Below are 21004 nucleotides of genomic sequence, written 5' to 3' on the forward strand. Positions count from 1 at the left end.
ACTGAATTTTGCATGTTAATCCTTAGGAAATTTAGAATTTATACCTAAAGTTAAACTTTAGAATCTAACAAACTAAAAATTAAAATCTAGGGAATCAAAAACAAATGTAAATATTTTTAAGATAAGTTTTAGTTAGTTATTTTTAAGTATAAAATCGAAATGAAGGGCACAAAGTCAAGCTTGCTACCTTCTACAATATGCCTGGTCAACCTTAGAGTAAATAAACCAAACTTGATGTTCTTTAAACAATTTATACGGGGTGTCAAATATGATAATTAGTGTAGCCCAAAATCTCAAACTCAAATGTGTGGTAGTCAATTTATTGTTAGTTAATAAAGTTTTAGACCTAAAGTCTCAAGCACAAATATTTCATTTGGTCTTTTTTTTCACAAAATTTTCAAGCTTAGATAACAAACTAAAACCAAACCCATTGTGAAAACCGAAACTGAACGGTTTCTAATCCAAAAACTGAATTTTCAGATTTGGGTTCAGCCCAAAACTGATCCAAACCGACTCATACACATTCCTAAATGGGCCACATCTAAGCTTATGATGCGAAGCAAATAGAACCTGCAATTACATCTTCACTTCATAAAAACCGAACCCATTGAGAAAACCAAACGGTTTTCAAAATGCAAAATTTGATTTTTCAGATTTGGGTTAAGCCCAAAACTGATCCAAACTGACTAATACACACATTTCTAAATGGGCCACATCTAATCTTATGATGCCAAGCAAATAGAACCAGCAATTACATCTTTATTTCATAAAATGTCATATAAGATAAAATTATGGCCTACACATGAATAGGCTTCAATGTTATGAACCCTGATAGGGTGGCTGGATATGCTGCAAAATGATTATCAAGTAATAACTACTTTTTGGTGTTTGGAGACACCAATTAAAAGTCCAATTATTTAGGGTTAATATAATAATAATTTAACAACTATGTTTTTGATAGAATGGTTCAGATGATTTTTGATTCTTTAAGTTCAAATGATCACTTTGAAAACAAATATCCAGATGCCCATAAACGTCTTTTTTGCAATATTTCATTAAAAATAGTATTTGTACCTTTTTCTGAGGTAGGTGACTAACAAGAACATAAATTTGAAACTCCACCAGGTCCATCATACAATGGACTCCTGCGTTCAGCTACCGTTCTCTTATTCTCACAAAACTTTTCATGCACTTTTTATTTGTAAATCTTGACCGCTTTTGGATCATTTTTTTTATCTATCAAACCAAAAAAATATCAAATTATTTCCATCATGTAACAATTCCATGACAAATCGCAAGAAATGTGCATATAAAATGCAAGAGTATATGAATATGTTCAATCTGTTATTTCAATATCTTTAAAACTGTATACAAAACTAAAAGCTATAGCATTTAACTGTTGAGAAATAATAACTTATTTTAAAGTCGCATCATTCGTAGCAGCCGGGAAGCTTTTAAGGCCTGATATCGGATCCATCAAGCAAACGAAACTTTATAAAAAGAAAGATACCTGGTTGATTAGAGCACAAAATCTTGAAACAAGTTCGATGTCATTTCCATCAAGAACAAGTTCGTCCTTAACCTACTTGGATCGAACCACAGTAACTCCGTCAAGCATATTAACCTTCCTCATCTGTTTCATTCCATAAAAATATTGATTTTACCGCAAGACAAACTGTCGTGTCAACTGTTGAGCATTTAGAAAACTGACCATCAATACAATTACCAAAATTACAAGACAAACAAGAGAAACCAGGAACAAATCAAAGACCAAAATCAGATTCTTACAAACTGCCATATTCACCTTATGGTAAACTTACCAATCAATACATGAACAATGGTTAATGACAGTTGAGCCTTAGAAATTGTTGTTAAGGGCAGAAATCAAGAAACTATAATTAGCTTCAACAAAATAAAACCCACAATCTTAACATAAGAAGTTGGAATTGTCATTACCAATTAACAATCAAACGAAATTGTTGTTATACCTAGACAAAGGAGGAAGATTTAGAATTGGAAAGTGTGTCGGCCGCTGCTTGAGTTCAGAAAGACTGTTGGGATATATGCTAGTGGAGGCAATGAATGGTATTTAATTCAATTGAAGTCACCAAATAATATAACGAGGGTAATTGTAGCGGCTGCAATTAATGGAGGCCGGAGTGAAATTGATTCTAGCCTGAAACATGGTCGGCGGTGAACCCTCATAAATATTGGGGCGTCACAGAGAGAGAATGGAGGTAGTTGAAGGCTGCCTATATTAATAATAATGTAATATAGATATAGATATAGATATATTGTTCCCCTTAATAAAATGGTAAATTGGGCACTGTCATTAGCTTTTCTACTACACATGCTGCATGATCATATGAATCAGATTATTCATGTCTTTCGAAAATCACATCCAAACATTCCCCAAAGTTCATATGTATGTGTTATTTCCATTGGGGGTGGTTTGGTATGCTTCGAGTGGGAATAATCAACAACCATCTTTGAAGATTTTGGTAAAACTAATAATGATTTCCTTTATATATATATATATATGTTGTTGCAGGAATTTAGTCTCAGCCCTTTAATCTTCAGCCACAACAAAACAACTGTTTGATGAAATGCTTGAACCGAAACTTACTTCAACGAATCTATGGTATTGTCATGACCCTGTTTCAAATCTGCAAAATTTCAACTAAGAAAACATGTAGACTGATTTTTATTTTGTAATTGATTTTAGGCATTAGAGATGTTTTGAAGTTTACTCCACTTTCCCCATTATATGGTAAATAAATGCCCATCAAGGATATAGCTATTTATTCAATTTCTGGCATTCATGATTCACATATGTTTCTATTTCAGGCTTATCACTATCAATTGTTTGATTATTAGTACATTTAACATATTTAAGAATAGAACTTTGCACTTCACATACTTAAACGCGTTTAACATATTTGCAGGACTACTTTATGAAAACAAAACCTACCCAACACTTGAGTTATTCAGCAAAGGTATCACTGGAATAATTTATTTGAGACTTAATTTGTTGATTAATCGTTTATTTGTTTTTTTCTTCCTCTCTCTTTTTTCATGTTAATTTGATAATGAAGGTAACACTCGAAATAAGAAAACGCCACTATACCACTTTACGTTTGAATATATTCGAAAAAGTCGCCTTGAGCCTCCAAAATGGTTGTGGCCATGGTTGCCTCCTTGGAGAAGGTATATCATTAGGATAGACTTGAGTCAAAACATTCTTAGTATTCTCCCTCCCCCCAACCCCCCCCCCCCCCCCCCCCCACCAAACACACACACGTTAATGTTGATTTATTATTCTGACACAGCTGTGGCGCCTTGTGCTTCTATCTTGGCAACTGGTGGAGTGGCTAAAATCCATCAAGGCACACTAAGTGAATTAGTGGTAACAGCCTAGTAGTAGGTAAACTTTTTATTTCATTAACAGGTAAAAGAAAGTTTTTTTTTTGTTATTGTGTCAAATTTAACTCGGTCACGGGTAAATTTTTGCTTCTTCAACGGGTTAAAGAAAAAAAGGCCTTTCTTTGTCGGTCGCATTTAACCCGATAAAAGGTAAACTTTTGTTTCATTAACGGGTAATTACAAGTTTTCATTATCGGGCCAAATTGATCTGGTAACGGGTCAAATTTTGTTTCGTTAACAGGTTAAAAACAGGTTTTTATGGTCAATTTTTAACCTGGTCACTGGTCAAGTTTTTGTTTCATTAATGGATTAAAAAAAGGATTTTATTGTTGGGTCACACGTAACCCGGTAACGGGTCAACTTTTTGTTTCATTCACGGGTAAGAAAAGGGTTTTAATTAGCATGTCAAATTAACCCAGTCATGGGTCAAATTTTTTGTTTAACTAACGGACGGTTTAAGAAAATGCTTTTATTATTGGGTCACGTTTAGCCCATTAACGGTACCAGTTGTGGCTAAACTTAAACATGAAGCATACATGTTTGCATTAGAACTTTGCTGAACAATTCCTTCAGGTTATTAATTCTTTATTTTGGCGCCTATTGTTAAATTGCTGACTCTAACTTGATATACGTAAAGCATCACAGAAAACTGATATGCGTTAGGAGTGAGTATATGTGCACTGCAACTCCTACAGATTGGTCGTGTTGGTTGTGGTGGCGAGGAATCTGTGCAAGTGGCAAAAGTGGTTGTGGTACCGGTGGTAGCGGCGGGGGTGTTGCTGGAGAGAGTGGTGGTGTTGGCGGTGCTCGCACTTATATTGGCAGTGACGGGTAGATGATGGCTACATTTGATGGTGTGGGTGGGTGGTGTTGGTCCAATTGGACTCAGAAAGTGACCCGTGTTAACTCATATGCGATCTTTTTTACCTCCGATTAACCCATTCTTAACCCATATGCGATCTTAGTATGCATGAATGTATGTAGGTCTGTGCAATTGTTGTACTGAATTTCATTGCATTGTATTTCTTTTAATAAAGTCCGTTATTCTTTTACACTCATAAGATACGATTGTACTTTTATTTAAAACAAACAATGTTTTTATTTAAAGTTTGTAGAAAGTTAGTTTGTTATTATGACATTAAAACGGGTATAAAACTAGTTACTACAGGTTCCTCCTCATCATCATATCTCAAACGACCAAAATTCAACAACTTGTAAATCGCTACACCTAATTGTACCATCCGGTGAGTAATAAGATTATTATTATTCAATTTCCTTCCTATAAACTTGTTTGTATTATGCGTGTCGTTATATTTGTCAGAGGTTCCCGTTCAATTCGAATTGCGATAAGATGCTTTAGAGCGATTGAAGGTACACCAACATTGGAATAATAATAATTGCTCTAAACGCCCGAACCGAACAAGCCCTTGTTCAGTTCGTTCGTTAAGTTTTATCGGACAAGCCAACTGTTCACCAACAACCGGACAAAACTCTTTTTGTTTGTGTTCTTCTTTAAAACAAAATGAATATCTTAGTGAACAGTTCACGAACAACGGTCATAATATCAGAAACAGTTACACCTGGATTTAGGGTTCCATCTTCATCCACTATAATATCAGAAACAACAACGGTCACGAATGCTGGCGGGTCAGAAACAGGCCGGACAATTGACAGTTACACCTGGAGAAAGTATGGCATGAAGCAAGTGAAGAGTCCTGAAGGTTCTAGAAGCTACTACAAGTGCACATATAGTGCATGTGATGCTAAGAAGATTGAATCTTGTGATAGGTTCAGTGTGACTGTAAAGAGAGTTTATAAAGGCCAGCACAAACATGATCCACCTAAGAGAGTGGTCTCAAAGAAATGTGATATTTCATTCACTCCAAAATCACTGAAAAGAAAATCATTTGCAACGTCTTTGATTCAAGCTGAACGGATAAAGGAAAAGAATTGTTCTGTTTTGAAGAGTCCGAAAAAACCCAAGCTCATTGTACACGCAGCTGCTGACGTGGAAATGTCGGCAGACGGGTACAGATGGAAGAAGTATGGGCAGAAAATAGTGAAGGGAAGCCCTCACCCAAGGTGCATTTGTGTTACGTTATTATGAAAATTTGAACGATTGCACACTGTTGTTTGAATTCTCATTGGCTGAACTTGAACATTTTTGTTTCAGGAACTACTACAGGTGCACGTCTGCTGGATGTACGGTTAGGAAACATATCGAGAAAGTTGTTGATGGTTCATCAGAAGTAATCATAACATACAAAGGAGTGCATGATCACGATATGCCCGTACCAAAAAAGGGACAGGGCCCACCTACTACTCTTACTAGTAATTCTGCTTCTACAAACATTATTCAATACAAGAGAAGGGAACACTTGTCAACCAAACTTTCCATCAACGAAGCTGTCAGGACCAACGAATCTGCTCGAGCGCGAACCCTTTTGAGTGTCGGATTTGAAATTAATAATTGTTGAGAGGCCATGCTTTGTCAAGATGTAACCTGATGCTCGAGATGATTGGTCGGATTCTGCTGTATATGAGGTTTATGGTATATTGGATGATTTAGATATAGTGTAGCTAGAATCTGGAACTTGAGTTGTATAACCACTACATAGTTGAATTATTGGGACGCATATTAATAGGTTATTATTGAAGCTTAAAACCTAAACGGTTTATGAAAGTTCTCATCTAGCAAGCTCCACAAGTTAGCTTTAGGCATGAAAGTGTAAAGCCATAAATCAAGATCTCCTACCTCAAGCATCCAACACGTGTGCTTTTATTAAATTGTGCAAAAGATATAAATCCTATGTTTGGTTGAGATTTGAAAGTAGCAACATAATAAGCTTTTAAGAGAGAAGGTTTTGATAAACCAAAACTATTCGCTTTATTTGTTGTTGCATATATCATACACATGTTATTGATGATACTTAACTACTTTTGATCATTATTGAATACGTTATATACTTATATGTGCATTCTTAGTATAGTGTATGCATTGATGATTACACTACATTTATTGTCTTACTGATTATAATTTTGTTGTGTCATTGTTGCATACAGTGTATGCATTGGTGATTACACTATATATATGTTACTAATGTTAATTTAGTGGAATCATTGTTGTATAAGTTGCATATGTCGCTATGTTGTAACTATTGACACACACTGCATATGCATTCAACATTCTTAGTATATAAGCATTGGTGATCCCACTACATGCACTAAGAATTATACTTTGTTGTATGCATTATTAAATACTCTCTTACAATGTTAATGATGACACATGCGTTATATTGATGTTTGTTTGTGGTGTATTTCAATTCCCGAATGATTTGTATGTCGTTTATCGTTATCGTTTGATTGTTCAAATTATGATTATTTTCTCTAATTTATTCTCGTTTAATTTTTATGAATCAATTGTTTATCATTTCGATTTGTTCTCATTCTGTTTGGATCTAGCTCCTCTTTAAATTCATTATAGAGAAAAGTCAATACAAATATGGTAATCTAATATGACATGTAAGACCGAGAAGAAAATGACTGGAAGTTGATTTTATCGCTATAGTGTTAAAAAGGCTTATATCTCATCCTCTATCACACAAATATGCAATTGAAAAGTTGTTGGAAGATTCAGATCTCACGCTGCATCATTGTAAGCATCTCTGATTCCTCTTCGCGCTCTCAGTCTCTTTGTCTTTATATCTTAAAAAAAGTGTGCATTCTAGCTTTCAGCCTTGAATTGTGTATTTTGGTCTTTAACCTCGAAATCCTTTTTAATATGTTGCTTGATTTTTCAATAATGCTGCTTAGGAAATTCGCTTTCCTTGTGTTAGTATATTGTTAGGGTGTATATTTTTGACACGATAATAAAGATACGGTTAAACATAACCACAAACACGCTTAGTATAAGATTCTGAAAATGTAACTTACGGCATCCGAAAACTAGTAACTGAACAATTTAGTGCACAGAATAGAAAATATAACATGTTCTTCAAAGTTTGATAGTACCTAAACCTGAATAAGTATAAATTTAAAGCACTAGCCAAAAGAGTGAGATATGTAAACTTTTTTCAGGAATCAATTTAAGAAACTAAAATTATAAAACCTTTTTAGGAACTGAATTCTATTCAAAAAAATGGAAAATTGAACTAGATACTGTAGTGAATAATGATATTGCAGCAAGCAATTAATGCACTAGAGGCAATAAAGTCTAGAAACAGTTTAACATTGACGGACCAACGAAAACAGTATACGCAACTATATGAAAACATCCATTGTCTTTTAACAAGATTGTAAGAACACGTTACAGGATCTGGAAGTTACATCTGCAAACACGAGTATATGGATTAGTGAACTGGTCAAATGAGTCAAAAGTAACCTAAAGTTTATTAAAATGCTCATATTAATAAAATATACCCGAGCAAGCCACGGCCTCGCCATGTTCTAGGCGTGACAGCAAGGTTAATCAAAGCCCCCTGCCTCATAACTACCATAGGAACAGGAAGCCCTTGATTCATTTGTGCTTCGGAAGCAAGCTTTGGTAGCAAATTATCACCATATTCAACTTTCCCAAATTTCACGATTAGATCTCCAAGTTGTAAACCATCTTCTGCTGCTGGTGATTCCTCACTTATTTCATCCACCATTGCAAATGGCCTGCTCACATTCACATCCATCACACTCATTGATGAACTTATACCCACCATACCTTGGCTATTGGAACCTGCAACATCACCTTGTAACAATGAAACTGTAATCCGATTTAAGCTCGAGCGAGTGGCTCGTCTCGATTACACTACTATGTTTAACGATGCTGACCTGAGTCCAAAGTGGTTGAAGATTTAGAAGGAAGCTTTTGTGAATGGAGAAGTTCAATATTTCGGCTTATTTTCTCTGTGATATCCTTGTGGTTGTTCCTTAGTGCTGTATAGAAGTTCAATGGAAATAATAATGTAGCAGCTAATACAAATTAGGAATCAATGACAATGCAATTAAATTTTTGAAATTGGAATTAGATAAGAGAAACTCAAGCATGTGAAATAGGTTTGGCATAAGTAAAAGAAGAATTGCTTTGAGTTCTACATAACCGAGTCAAATAATCATAAAGCTTAAAATAGTAAACTCAGATGATTGTATTTCAATGATAAGTAAACCAAGAACCTGCAAGTCTATGTCGGTCAGCTCGAACGACTGGAATGTCAATGTCAGACCTCGGAAACCCCTGCAGAAAACAAACTTTTCAGAAATGTCACTCCAAGTCAATTTCCAAACTCCCAAAGTGGTTAGGAATTAGGATCATGAAGAGATGTACCAGTACCATTTTAGTTTGACATTAAAAAGTTATAAGACAAAAGATCTCATTTAACATGGAAAGTTGAATTACAAATACAGAGTTTAGTTCCACTGCAATAGATAGAGGTATGTACAAATAGGTCAATGGACCTTTAACTGTTCAAAAGGGGGTTGCGGCGCAGCTTGTTGCCCGTTTGCCTGCCACTTTATTGTAATCGTTTTATAGTAAATTATATATAAATAATGAGACTGTTCAAGATTCTACAATTTTGACCAAAACAGAAGAAACTGACCGATACCCACAGACACAATGAATGTTTATGTCTAATTTAGTATGCAAAGATCGATGAGCATAATCATAGTAACACAAGCTTCACATTCACCCCATAGAAAAGCAATGATAATCTACCTCAACATACTAGTTATTATAATACTATCACAGCTTTCACCAAAAGCTTTTCTGGTAAAGCGTCATGGTATTAGCGCTAAGAGAGCGCGAGGTGCACTGTAATTAGCTATGAGAGGCATGTTGTACATACAAGATCCGTAAGGAGTCAAAAGCAGCAAATTGGTCAAATAAGCAAGATTTGCACACACAAGTAGGGTTGTTCAACGAATCGAATTTCGGATATTATAATTACTTGAATCGAATTATTCGAATTTTGAAATTTTGAAGCTGATTTCGAAGTCAATTCAAACTCGAAATAACAAATTCGATTCGATTCAAAATAGCCAGTTCGATTTGAATGAATTTGATTCGAAATTAGTCAAATAATCATTTATTTTAATTCCAAATTCAAAACTACTACAAACTTGAGTTTTTCAACACCAAAAAATACAAGTTTATAAAACAAATAAATCATTCAAAGTCACATACTAAATATTCAAAGTGGTAACATCCAATTACATGAATTAATAACCAAAATGATTAACTTCTAATTTTTAATATTTAGATATTAAAAGACTTTTGTAATTTATCTTTTTTATTAATATGTATATTTATAATATAAATAAAAGGTATAATTTAGATTCGAACATTGAATCGAATTTAAATTCATACATTCGTATTCATATCGAAATTCGATTACTAAATCGTATTCGTATTCGAATAATAAATAAAAAAAACCCAAACCTTCAAATTCAAATGCAACCCGAATCGAATCTTGAGGCTTGAGCGCGATTTGAATACTGAAGAAAGTAACTACAGTATTAAACATACATCATGATATGATAGAGTATGTAACGGGCTGTTTGTTATATTTCAGAAAGAAAAAAACAACCACGAGAGTGTACATTAGTTATCAAAGGAACGGTTAGAACTTACGTGATCATGGCACCTCACTGAAACACAAATATTCATGGGGAAACAAATATTAGCAAAGGATGTATTGTTCAGAAACCTATAACCTGTTATTCAATAAGACCTGTAGTTGTAAGTGTTGTAAATCTATTTGCCTAAAACTGAAAACTCCTAATTTCCTCATTCATCAACAACTTATGTGCAAACTTTCAGTAGTTCCTAATCGTTTGTATCCGAAAAAATAGGGTTGATCATCTCACGGAGTCACGGGTAGTACCCGCGGGAACTCTTATAACCCATGAACCCGTTTTAAAAAGAAACTTGAACTCTGGTTTGGTAATGTGCAGCAGTTTAATTGCCAGGTGAGTATCTTATGATTTGCAATTTTGCATGACCCAAGCCTACTTACTGTACAACCTTGAACTCTTCTCACTATTTTCCTTTTAAGGGTTGAATCATGTATCACATAGTTGATTGGATTAACAAAAGGATATATACAGGCCCTTAGTTGTTTTGATAAAACAAAATTGATATTTTGATAGAATTGCATCTGTACAATTTTGATAAAATTAATATTTGGATTAACAAAAGATCATGTATCAATTAAGCCTAAGGAAACAGAAATGCAATTACAACAAATTAAGACATATGCATTCCGTAACATAAAAGTTGTGTATCCATATGGTGGGTTTGAATATTTCAAATGGTTTGAATATGATAGCTTGATTGGTGCTCATTCCTTAATACTTTCCTCTTTCGGTGATCTAGCACTAGGGCTGTAAACGAAACGAATGAGCACGAACAAGGCCTTGTTCATGTTCGTTGGTTAAGGAAATATTGTGTTCACGAACACTTACCGAACGAGATTTTACGCTCGTGTTCGTTCATTAAGAAAATGAATGTGTTCACGAACACAAAAAAAATCAGTAGAGCCTAGAGATTGAGACCGATATGTTCATCATCGTGAATAATGAAAGACTGTAAGCGAATCGAACAAACAGAAATAAGGGCATGTTCGTGTTCGTTCATATAACTTTAAAAGGGCACGGACACTTAATCGAACAAATATTTATGTTCATGTTCATGTTCATTTATCTAAAAAATGAACATTTGTGTTTGTTTATATTCGTTTGTTTAAAATCTAAACGAACATAACTGAATAAAGATAAACGCATATATATGAACAAACGCAAATAAACACAAACAAACATAAACGAACATAAATGAAAACACTTAAATGAAGACAAATTAACAAATATAAAACCTTAAGTAGATTACTCATCTAGATAATTTTTAATTATTTTCTATGAATACATAAATGAACATAAATAAGCAGACATACACGAACATAAATAAACGAACAAACAAAACATGTGTTCATGTTCGTTCGTTTATTAAATAAACGAACTTCCTGCCGAACGTTCGGTTCGTTTAGAGGCCTATCTAGCACTCTAGCCAATTAGGTAGGCCAAAGGGTTCCAAGGAAGCCAACTATTTTGCATAAAATAATGAAAACGATTCTTGGCAACTAAACCTCCCGTACCGACCCATTTGTAATAGGTCCGTTCCGGTTTGCACACCCCTAAGAAAGATAAGAGAGGCCTTTATGCCAGTTCTATACAAGTTTGGCTAACAACATTAGACCTAAAATTGATGCAAATGCAAGACGCTAGTGATGTATATGTTCTGTAACAGCGTAATTTCCTATGCAGCAGTTGATATCTGACGGTTATTGGACCTCTAGCAGAGTATCGACGATATGAGGATTTTAGGTCTTAACGGTCTGTTTGAAGTCTTAATAATGAGTTCCTACTGAATTGGTAGTCTGCATAATAAATAGGTAGTAATTTCTTTATCTACAAATCAATAATAGTCCAATATATAGAGAAACATGAATTAAACTAATATTTTTTTTTGGTCGAACACATATTATATATAATTAACTATAAAACGATTACAATAAAGTGGCAGGCAAACGGGAAACAAGCTGCGCCGCAACCCCATTTTGAAAAGCAAAACCAATCATGCTAAAAACGAATTAAACTAATATATAGAGAAAGATGAATTAAACTAATATAAATATTATTATGATAGAGTGAGTGTTATAACCTCAGAATCGACGAGATTGCCGGAGAGTCCAGGGCCGCCGGGCTGAGAAAGACGCTCGATGATGAGGTTCATCTCCACCTCTAAAGCAGTCCGTTTTTCCATCAATTTCTTCACCTCCGTCTTCAAATCTGTCGCCACCATTTTTATTTTTATTTTACGGTTAGGGATGATAATGATAACTTGATCACCACACTACCAAGCAGCAGTCACTCTCTCTCTATCTATCAATACAAGCTCGTCGTTTTGAGTAAGGTTGGAAAGTTATACATCAACCCCTTGTACTATTTCCATTACCCACTTTTCACCTTCTACTTTTCTTCTACCATAATATTTTTATATATATATATATGAAAAATACAAGTTCAAGTGTAGATACTTGATTTAGTTTTACTAATTAAGGTGTGAACTCTTTGAAAAAATATAAACACAGTTTTCTAGACGATAAATTAAAACCATTTTATTTTGGTTGTTAAGCTGAACCATACTATGTGACTCAATTTCACTTATCGGAAGAACCAGGCGTGTTAAGAGACCCATTCGATTCGACCGGTTTGGAAAAACATTACAGGCCAAGGCCTTGTACTAGATTTAGTAACATTATTACTAGTTACTAGTTTTAAATCCCTTAGAGAGTGAGACCACTTAACCCCAAACAGGGATAGCAATGGGTCGGTTTGGTACGGGTTTAGGCAATCCCAAACCCATACCCGCTAGTAAAATCCATCCCAAACCTATCGGGTTTTTGTCGGGTATTTACCCAATTACCCGTTGGGTTTCGGGTACCCATCGGGTATGCCTAACCAAAAACCCATAGGGTATCTATCGGGTTTTAATAAATTATAACTAATTGACTATAACAAATGAACAATTATATGTACCGTAATATCTCTCAAATAATTGCCTAAACAAATTTCATATAAATTATGTATGTTTTTTTTTGTTGCTAAGGTATCCACTTAGCAGTAATAATAATACTAATAATAATAAGAAGTTACGTCGGGTATATAATCGGATAAATGGGTTAATGTTATCGGGTAATCAGGTCAGGTAACCAGGTATTTTAGAAATCCCAAACCCATGAACAATTTCATAACTAAACCCAAACCCTAATGGGACGGGTTTTACCCGTCCCAATTATGTCGGGTTTCGGGTATTCCCATCGAGTTCGGATTTCATTGCCATTTGTAACCCCAATGAACCATATACAATACAATTTATTTTGGCATCGCAACAAGATGTAGTGTCCAGCTGGCCAAGACCTAAACTTTCTTCAAATAGATTTAAGACATCAAAAAAACTTATAAAAATAACATCCATCACAAACTACCTGCAAATAGCAAATCTTTCTCAAGTAAGAAAAACGCAAAATAAATGCTTTTTATTTCCTTCCAGCGACACTTCTTATTTCCTTCAACACGAAGAGTTGGACACCACCCATTCGACCAAAGTAGGAACAGCAAACCCCGTTGCAGATTTCTTCTTATCGTTCCAGACGGGACCCGCCATGTCAATATGCAACCACTGTACTTTCTCATCAACAAACTGATGTAAGAAAAGAGCTGCAAGAATAGAGCCGCCCTGCCTGCCGCCGTATCCGCCACACCTGATTTCATCTTTTCCCAGTAGCTCTCCTCCATTGGCATCCTCCAAAGCTTTTCTCCAGCAGATTCCGAGGCTGCAACCACCTCCTTTGCCAGCTCTTCACTCAGCGAGAAAACTCCTGTTTTAGTAGTCTTCATCATCAATATTTACCATCAATAAATTATAATAATAATAATAATAATTTATTTATGGGAAAATTCCCAAAATAGCCCTTTTTAGAGAGAGAAAGTGAAAAATAGCCTTAAATTTCAACATATTCCCAAAATAGCCCATCTAATTTGGACTGAGTAGATGAGATCTGGAAAAATCATCCGGCCAATAAAATTTAGACAAGTGTCAAAATCCGACGAGATTTTTAAAAATATTGGGGGACCAGTCCATATTTCCTATTAAAAGTTCTTGAAATTAAACAGTCTTGCCAGACGGTCTTTTAATGTTTCCTAAGGGGTCCCCACAACTTCCAAAAACATGGGAAAATGTGCCTTCAAATTCAGTCTTTCAAGACGCATTTAGAGTGAATTTGTACCAATAAGATCATAAATTTATAAATATTGAGGGATCCCTCCATATTTTTGAACTAAAATTTATATTCCAAAGCGTTCTTGCTAGGCGGTTTAGATAACTTTCTTATCTCGACCCTATATATTTTAAACTCATGGAAAAATGTGCCATTAAACTTTGTTTTTCAAGACACTTACTTGAAAATTTTGAACGACGGGGATCATATTTTTGAAAATACTGTGGTACCTCCATATTCTTCACAAAATATTTATATTTAAAAGTTGTCTTGTCAGACAGGTTATATAAGTTTCTTATCTCGACCCTATATATTTTAAACTCATGGAAAAATGTGCTATTCAACTTTGTTTTTGAAGACACTTACTTGAAAATTTTGAACTAAGGGGATCATATTTTTGAAAATATTGAGGTACCCGTCCATATTCTTCACAAAATCTTTATATTAAAAAGTTGTCTTGCCAGACGGGTTATATAAGTTTCTTATTTCGACCCTATATATTTTAAACTCATGGAAAAATATGTCATTCAACTTTGTCTTTCAAGACACTTGAAAATTTTGAACTAAGGGGATCATAAATTTGAAAATATTGAGGTACCCGTCCATATCTTCACAAAATGTTAATATTAAAAGTTGTCTTGCCAGACGGGATTTTTAAGTTTCTTATCTCAACCCTATATATTTTGAAACATGGAAAAATGTGCATCAAAAATTTGTCTTTTAAGACACGAATCTTTAAAATTAGTATGAAGGAGACGAGTACTTGGTATCAACCGGATACGAGTACGATGAGAACTTGTATGATAATCGGGAAATGTGTGTTACCTTAAACCGAGTTTCAAGTAAATCAATTAGCTTGGAATGGTTAATGTTTAAAGCAAGACTAACACCTCCCCGTTTACAGTTGATTGGAACATAATCATACCTTCCGTTACCGGTTTGCCAATTACCACCATAACAAACAACAACATTATCAAAATCCATGGAAGATAAGGTTTAGAGTGGTATGAGAGGATGGTTTAGGGTGGTATGAAGTGGAAGATGATGAAAACAACTCATGTATATTCTTTGGATGATCATGTCGGAAAAGACGGAATCTCATACTATATTGTCGGTATAGACGGAATATAAATAAATTTTGAAGGTCTAGACTAAATTTAAACACAAAAGAAATAAACTACAAACTCGTCTTCTTGGTACAAATTCACCCTAAATGCGTCTTGAAAGACTGAATTTAAAGGCACATTTTCCCATGTTTTTGGAAGTTGTGGGGACCCGTTAGGAAACATTAAAAGACCGTCTGGCAAGACTGTTTAATTTCAAGAACTTTTAATAGGAAATATGGACTGGTCCCCCAATATTTTTAAAAATCTCGTCGGATTTTGACACTTGTCTAAATTTTATTGGCCAGAGGATTTTTTCAGATCTCGTCTACTCAGTCCAAATTAGATGGGCTATTTTGGAAATATGTTGAAATTTAGGGCTATTTTTTAGTTTCTCTCTCCTAAAAGGGCTATTTTGGGAATTTTCCCTTTATTTATTGTACGTACCTGCAATGGATGGCCCAAGAGCAATTATGCATGCCCCAGTCAGTGTCGCCAAATCAACTATCTGCAAAAAAATGTCATCAAGACAAGTTAACGAATATATCAAAAAGATATATTAATAACAAATAAAAAATAAAAAAAAACAAACTAATAAATTATACCTTGTCCACACCTAGGTTACAAGCATATACTAATGCATCCGCAAGTGTAAGCCTTCCTTCAGCATCAGTGTTGTTTACCTAAAGCAAATATTAACATTGAATAAAGTTCTTCATTAATGAATATTTAATGGATTGCAAACATAAACAAGGGAAGTACCTCAATCGTCTTTCCATTTGAGGCTGTCACTATATCCCCAGGCCTCATTCCCGTTCCACTTATCATGTTTTCACAAGCTGCCACAATAAAATGAACCTGCAATCGAGTACATGCATGCTATAAATCACTCTCATATATTATTGCAAACCCTCACTGTTGAGGGGAAGAGGAGTAGAGATACACCAAAATTCATTTGGGATGACTGGATTGGGCAGTATTTAAGAGACCTGCATATTTCTTAGAATATTGCTGAGAATAGGAGTTTGTGGGGACGTAGGATTAAGGTTAACAACAAACGACGTTTAGGGGAGGGTGCAGCTTCGACCACGCTTTCTCTTAGGGGCTTATTTTCCCTTTAAATTTAGGTGATCATTGCATTTTACCTTGGGTCTCTGATGTCTTATCTATTGGATTGTTGCTATTATATTGTTTCACCATCTTCCCCATTTTTTGTTATTAGTAGTTCACTATAACTGTATTTTATAGTGGTCGTTGTTTTACATTAATGTAAATAACTAGAAAATCATTTGAAAACAGAAAAGTTATTCCAAAAAAAAAAGGTTTACCTCTACACCAGGCGGTTTAATTTGACCAAGAGCTTTTGCAGCACCCAAAACTGCAGCTGAGCCTCCCATATCAAATTTCATAAGCTCTATTGAGCAACCTGGTCCTGTTTTAATGTTGTAGCCACCACTGCAAGCAAAGAAGATAAATATTACATGCCGAAAGCAATTTCTTTTGCACTAACTAATGATAATACTGAGGGTACTGATTTAATAGGAAAAGAAATAGAATACTACCTGTCAAAAGTGAGTCCCTTCCCTACCAAAGCCAACTTCTTTTTAACGGTCCCACTTGTCGGTTTATAACATAAATGAATAAATTTAGGAGGATTTGAAGAAGCAGCGGCCACACCAAGATAAGAACCCATCTTCAATTCTTTACATTGTTCGGTGTCCAATATTTTCACACTGAAAACATCGCGATAAGTTGAAGCAATCTTTTCAGCCTCTTGTGCTAGTGCACCTGAAGTGTATTGTGTTCAACCACATATTAATTGTTTGCACAATGTTATAACAAATCGGTTAGTGGGAAGAAAGGATAACTAGCCGGGGGTGAGAACATTGGCCGGTGAATTTACAAGTTCTTTTCCCAAAACTACCCCTGTGAAAACCTGCTCGGTGTACTCAAGTTTCTTTTCCAACTCGGGTCCGACTCCAAGTCCAAGAATGTCAACAGATTTCAACTAGGCTTCTTGGATTCGGATCTAAATCTGTTATCTTCATAAGTTCCATGTAATACCCCTAACACCATAACATAACACAACAATCAAATTCCAAAAGCACTGAACTTCATGAGGGCAAAATAGTAAAAAAAAAAAAAAACAGCAAACCTACCATTTGCTATTGCTGATGCAGCTGCAAGCTTCAATACCGAACTTAAGTCGTCAGAACTAGCAAGCACAATGGCAACACTGTTTGCTTGATAAGCCTTTGCTGACACGGCAACAGACTCGCCAAGAGCCCGATAAGCTAACACGGATGACCCGGTAGTACATTTCCCAAGCCCAAATAAACCGACCCGTTTGGGGCCGTTACCCGAAAGCCTAAGAACAACGGATTGCCCGTGTTTTCCTGTGAAATCTTCTTCGGTAGATGCTTGGAATAATAACCCAGCGTGTTGCGAATCGATCTTATTCAAGATGGGGTTTTGGAAGTTTGAGGTATCATTGTCTTTTGATAAGTCCTTTTCGGTGACAGCAAGTGCAAGCATATCCCCCTTCCATTCTGTTGTTATAGTGATCTCTTTTGCAGCAAATGAGATCTTCATATTTAAAAAAAAAAAAAAACAAGATGATAAAATAAAAGCTTAGTTTGTGAAGGTATCAATGAACTTATAATAACACAATATTAATCTCATAAGCACACATCTCATATAAAATTTTGTTAAGTATATTGAGCATAGATAAGCGATTAATTAATACTAAAAATATCATCATACATCTAAAGGATTATTATAAATTTATAATAACTAGAAGTCACAAAATCCAAAAAAAAGAAGGTGTGAATAGAAGATTTAGAAAAAAACCTTGGGTGGATGGATTTGAAGAGGAAGAGTGAGGCCAAGGGTGGTGGCATTAGAAATATCAGGAGCCATGCGAGAAGGTTTGATGATAGTGAGATCGCATCAAGTGAAGAAGAAGAAGAAGAAGAAGAAGAAGATGATGATGATGATGATGATGATTCGATGAGGTGGTTTTGAAATGTGAGTGTGAGTGTGAGTGTGAGTGACAGCCTTCGGGTGCCCTCTGTTTTCTGACGTCACGTTGTGTCTTTCAATATTTGTAGAAATCGATAGAGTCCTATTTAATTTATAATTTAAGGGTAAAGTTAAAATACAAAAACGACCAAAATGAGAAGGGAATATGGAAATGACAAAATGTAATAACCCACCTTTGTTGATTTACTCTTTTCACATGCAAGGCACATGTCAATTCCCCCATCATTTTAGAATGTCCATAATTTTTTCATACGACATTATTTTTTTAAAAAAATTTCACCATAATAATAAGCGTTTTTTTAAGTATGAGTATCATATTGTTACATAAAAATAAAAAAAATTTATCAATATTTTTAATTGTGTTTTTTTGTTATTCATTGTGTCTTTTAGTTGAGTTTTCATATGAATTGTATTATAGATTTTGATCATTATATTTTTCAATTGTTACTTATATTAAAGACAAAAATTAAAACAAAAATTATGTCATTGTTACGTTTTGTTCGTCATTAACTTTTATTCATTGTGTAATACGTTTATTGTCTTTTTTTCGGATTGACATATGACAAATTCATTTAATTTGAGAAAAATAGTAGTGCGTTCATTTTATATTACGTCAAGTCATTGTGTAATATGTTGTTTTCATTGTGTCTTACGTTTTAGGTCATTGTGTTATACGTATTCACCATTGTGTCTTACGTTTTAGGTCATTGTGTTATACGTATTCACCATTGTGTCTTACGTTTTAGGTCATTGTGTTATACGTATTCACCATTGTGTCTTACGTTTTAGGTCATTGTGTTATACGTATTCACCATTGTGTTTTACGTTTCAAGTTATTGTATAACATGTATTAATCATTGTGTTTTTTGTATTAGATAATTTGTTGTTATTTTATCATTATTTTTACATATTATTAATACACAACGGTGTTATTAGTATTTAAAAAACATAATGATGAGTTGAAAGACACAATGACAAAAAAACACAATGACGAAAAAAACACAATGATAAGCGAAAACACACAATAGTGTGTGAAAAGACACAATGACGAAAAAAACACAATGATAAGTGTAAACACACAATAGTGTGCGAAAAGACACAATAACGAAAAAGGACACAATGATAAGCGAAAAGACACAATAGTGTGCGAAAAGACACAATGACGAAAAAAAACACAATGGGTGCGAAAAGACACAATGACGAAAAAAAAACACAATGATAAGTGAAAATACACAATGGTGTACGAAAAGACACAATAGTGTGCGAAAAGACACAATGACGTGATTTTCGTTTTAAATTTTATATAACAAAAATCATATTTAATAAAAACGTTTTGTTATTATGATGATTTTTTTTTAAAAAATATCATACGAAAAAGTAGAGGTGACAATTGGGTTTGGTTGGGTCGAAACGGGTTAGGGTCGAAACGGGTCACTTAAAAAGGGTTGTTTTGGTTCGGTCGGAACGGGTTAAGGTCAACAGGTTCGGGTTAGAACGGGTCAAGGTTGGAACGGGTAAAAAAGGGTTTGGGTCAAAACTCGTTTAAGTGATTTTTCATTTCGTTTCAGCGCGTAACAGCTCGTATAAGCGATTTTTCAGTTCGTTTCAGCGCGTAACAGCTAGTTTAAGCGATTTTTCAGTTCGTTTTAGGGCGTAACAGCTCATTTAAGCGATTTTTCAGTTCGTTTCAGCGCGTAACAGCTCGTTTAAGCGATTTTTCAGTTCGTTTCAGCGCGTAACAGCTCGTTTAAGCGATTTGTCAGTTCGTTTCAGCGCGAAACAGCTCGTTTAAGCGATTTTTCAGTTCGTTTCATCGCGTAACGGCTCGTTTAAGCGATTTTTCAGTTCGTTTCATCGCGTAACGGCTCGTTTAAGCGATTTTTCAGTTCGTTTCAGCGCGTAACAGCTTGTTTAAGCGATTTTTCAGTCGTTTCATCGCGTAACAACTCGTTTAAGCGATTTTTCAGTTCTTTTCAGCGCGTAACAGCTTGTTAATGCGATTTTTCAGTTCGTTTCATCGCGTAACAGCTCGTTTAGCGATTTTTCAGTTCTTTTCAGCGCGTAACAACTCGTTTAAGCGATTTTTCAGTTCGTTTCATCGCGTAACAGCTCGTTTAAGCGATTTTTCAGTTCGTTTCATCACGTAACAGCTCGTTTAAGAGATTTTTCAGTTCGTTTCATCGCGTAACAGCTCGTTTATGCGATTTTTCAGTTCGTTTCAGCATGTAACAGCTTGTTTAAGCGATTTTTCAGTTCATTTCAGCATGTAACAGCTCGTTTAAGCGATTTTTCAGTTCGTTTTAGCATTTAATAGCTCGTTTAAGCGATTTTTCATCTCGTTTCAGCACTTAACAGCTTGCTTTAGCGATTTTTCAGTTCCTTTCATCACTTAACAGCTTGTTTCAGCATGTTTTTGTTCCGTTGTTGTTGACTTTTCGGTTTCGGTTAATTTGTCGATTTTTTTTTAACGAGGACAACGGACGAAACTTTTTAGTTTTTTTACATTTTTTTTTTTTGTTTTATTTTTTGAGTTATGATTTTTTTATTAATTTTTTTGAATATTTTTTGATGATTTCTATTAAGATCAAAATCACTCAAAAAAAATTCAAAAAA

The 21004-nt window shown here is 34.7% G+C and overlaps 2 protein-coding genes, 1 long non-coding RNA gene and 1 pseudogene across 5 annotated transcripts; 2 read left to right on the forward strand and 2 right to left on the reverse strand.

The window, feature by feature from the left end:
• Positions 1-2550: 2550 nt before the first annotated feature.
• On the forward strand, positions 2551-4430 carry LOC143588727 (uncharacterized). The gene is made up of 6 exons (XR_013145158.1): positions 2551-2641; positions 2726-2770; positions 2946-2996; positions 3096-3207; positions 3330-3424; positions 4069-4430. It is a non-coding gene; the product is annotated as an uncharacterized LOC143588727 (long non-coding RNA).
• A 515-nt stretch (positions 4431-4945) lies between these two features.
• On the forward strand, positions 4946-5900 carry LOC143588726 (putative WRKY transcription factor 32). Its single transcript, XM_077069654.1, has 2 exons — positions 4946-5505; positions 5597-5900. Exons 1-2 carry the CDS (start codon positions 4946-4948, stop codon positions 5898-5900), a joined length of 864 nt encoding a protein of 287 aa, XP_076925769.1.
• A 1519-nt stretch (positions 5901-7419) lies between these two features.
• LOC143588728 (uncharacterized) lies at positions 7420-12289 on the reverse strand. 2 transcript variants are annotated; one of them, XR_013145159.1, is made up of 6 exons: positions 12128-12289; positions 8587-8647; positions 8245-8349; positions 7843-8149; positions 7680-7751; positions 7422-7636 (listed from the first exon to the last, which is right to left on the reverse strand). XR_013145159.1 is itself a non-coding variant. In XM_077069655.1 (5 exons), the coding sequence occupies exons 1-5, from the start codon at positions 12266-12268 to the stop codon at positions 7730-7732; spliced, it is 636 nt and encodes a 211-aa protein (XP_076925770.1). In that variant the 5' UTR covers positions 12269-12289; the 3' UTR covers positions 7420-7729. The 2 variants fall into 2 exon arrangements, 1 of the variants encoding a protein (XP_076925770.1); XM_077069655.1 differs by having other exon boundaries at positions 7420-7751.
• Positions 12290-13518: 1229 nt separating this feature from the next.
• On the reverse strand, positions 13519-18398 carry LOC143588725 (leucine aminopeptidase 1-like; annotated as a pseudogene). Its single transcript, XR_013145157.1, has 9 exons — positions 18200-18398; positions 17509-17935; positions 17222-17415; positions 16912-17137; positions 16678-16804; positions 16112-16207; positions 15955-16032; positions 15797-15857; positions 13519-13847 (listed from the first exon to the last, which is right to left on the reverse strand). The product of XR_013145157.1 is annotated as a leucine aminopeptidase 1-like (transcript).
• Positions 18399-21004: the final 2606 nt, after the last annotated feature.

This window comes from Bidens hawaiensis, unplaced genomic scaffold (assembly GCF_021521415.1).
Source record: "Bidens hawaiensis isolate Kalapana, Puna unplaced genomic scaffold, B.hawaiensis_p1.1 tig00036739_1, whole genome shotgun sequence".
Classification (NCBI taxonomy): Eukaryota; Viridiplantae; Streptophyta; class Magnoliopsida; order Asterales; family Asteraceae; genus Bidens; species Bidens hawaiensis.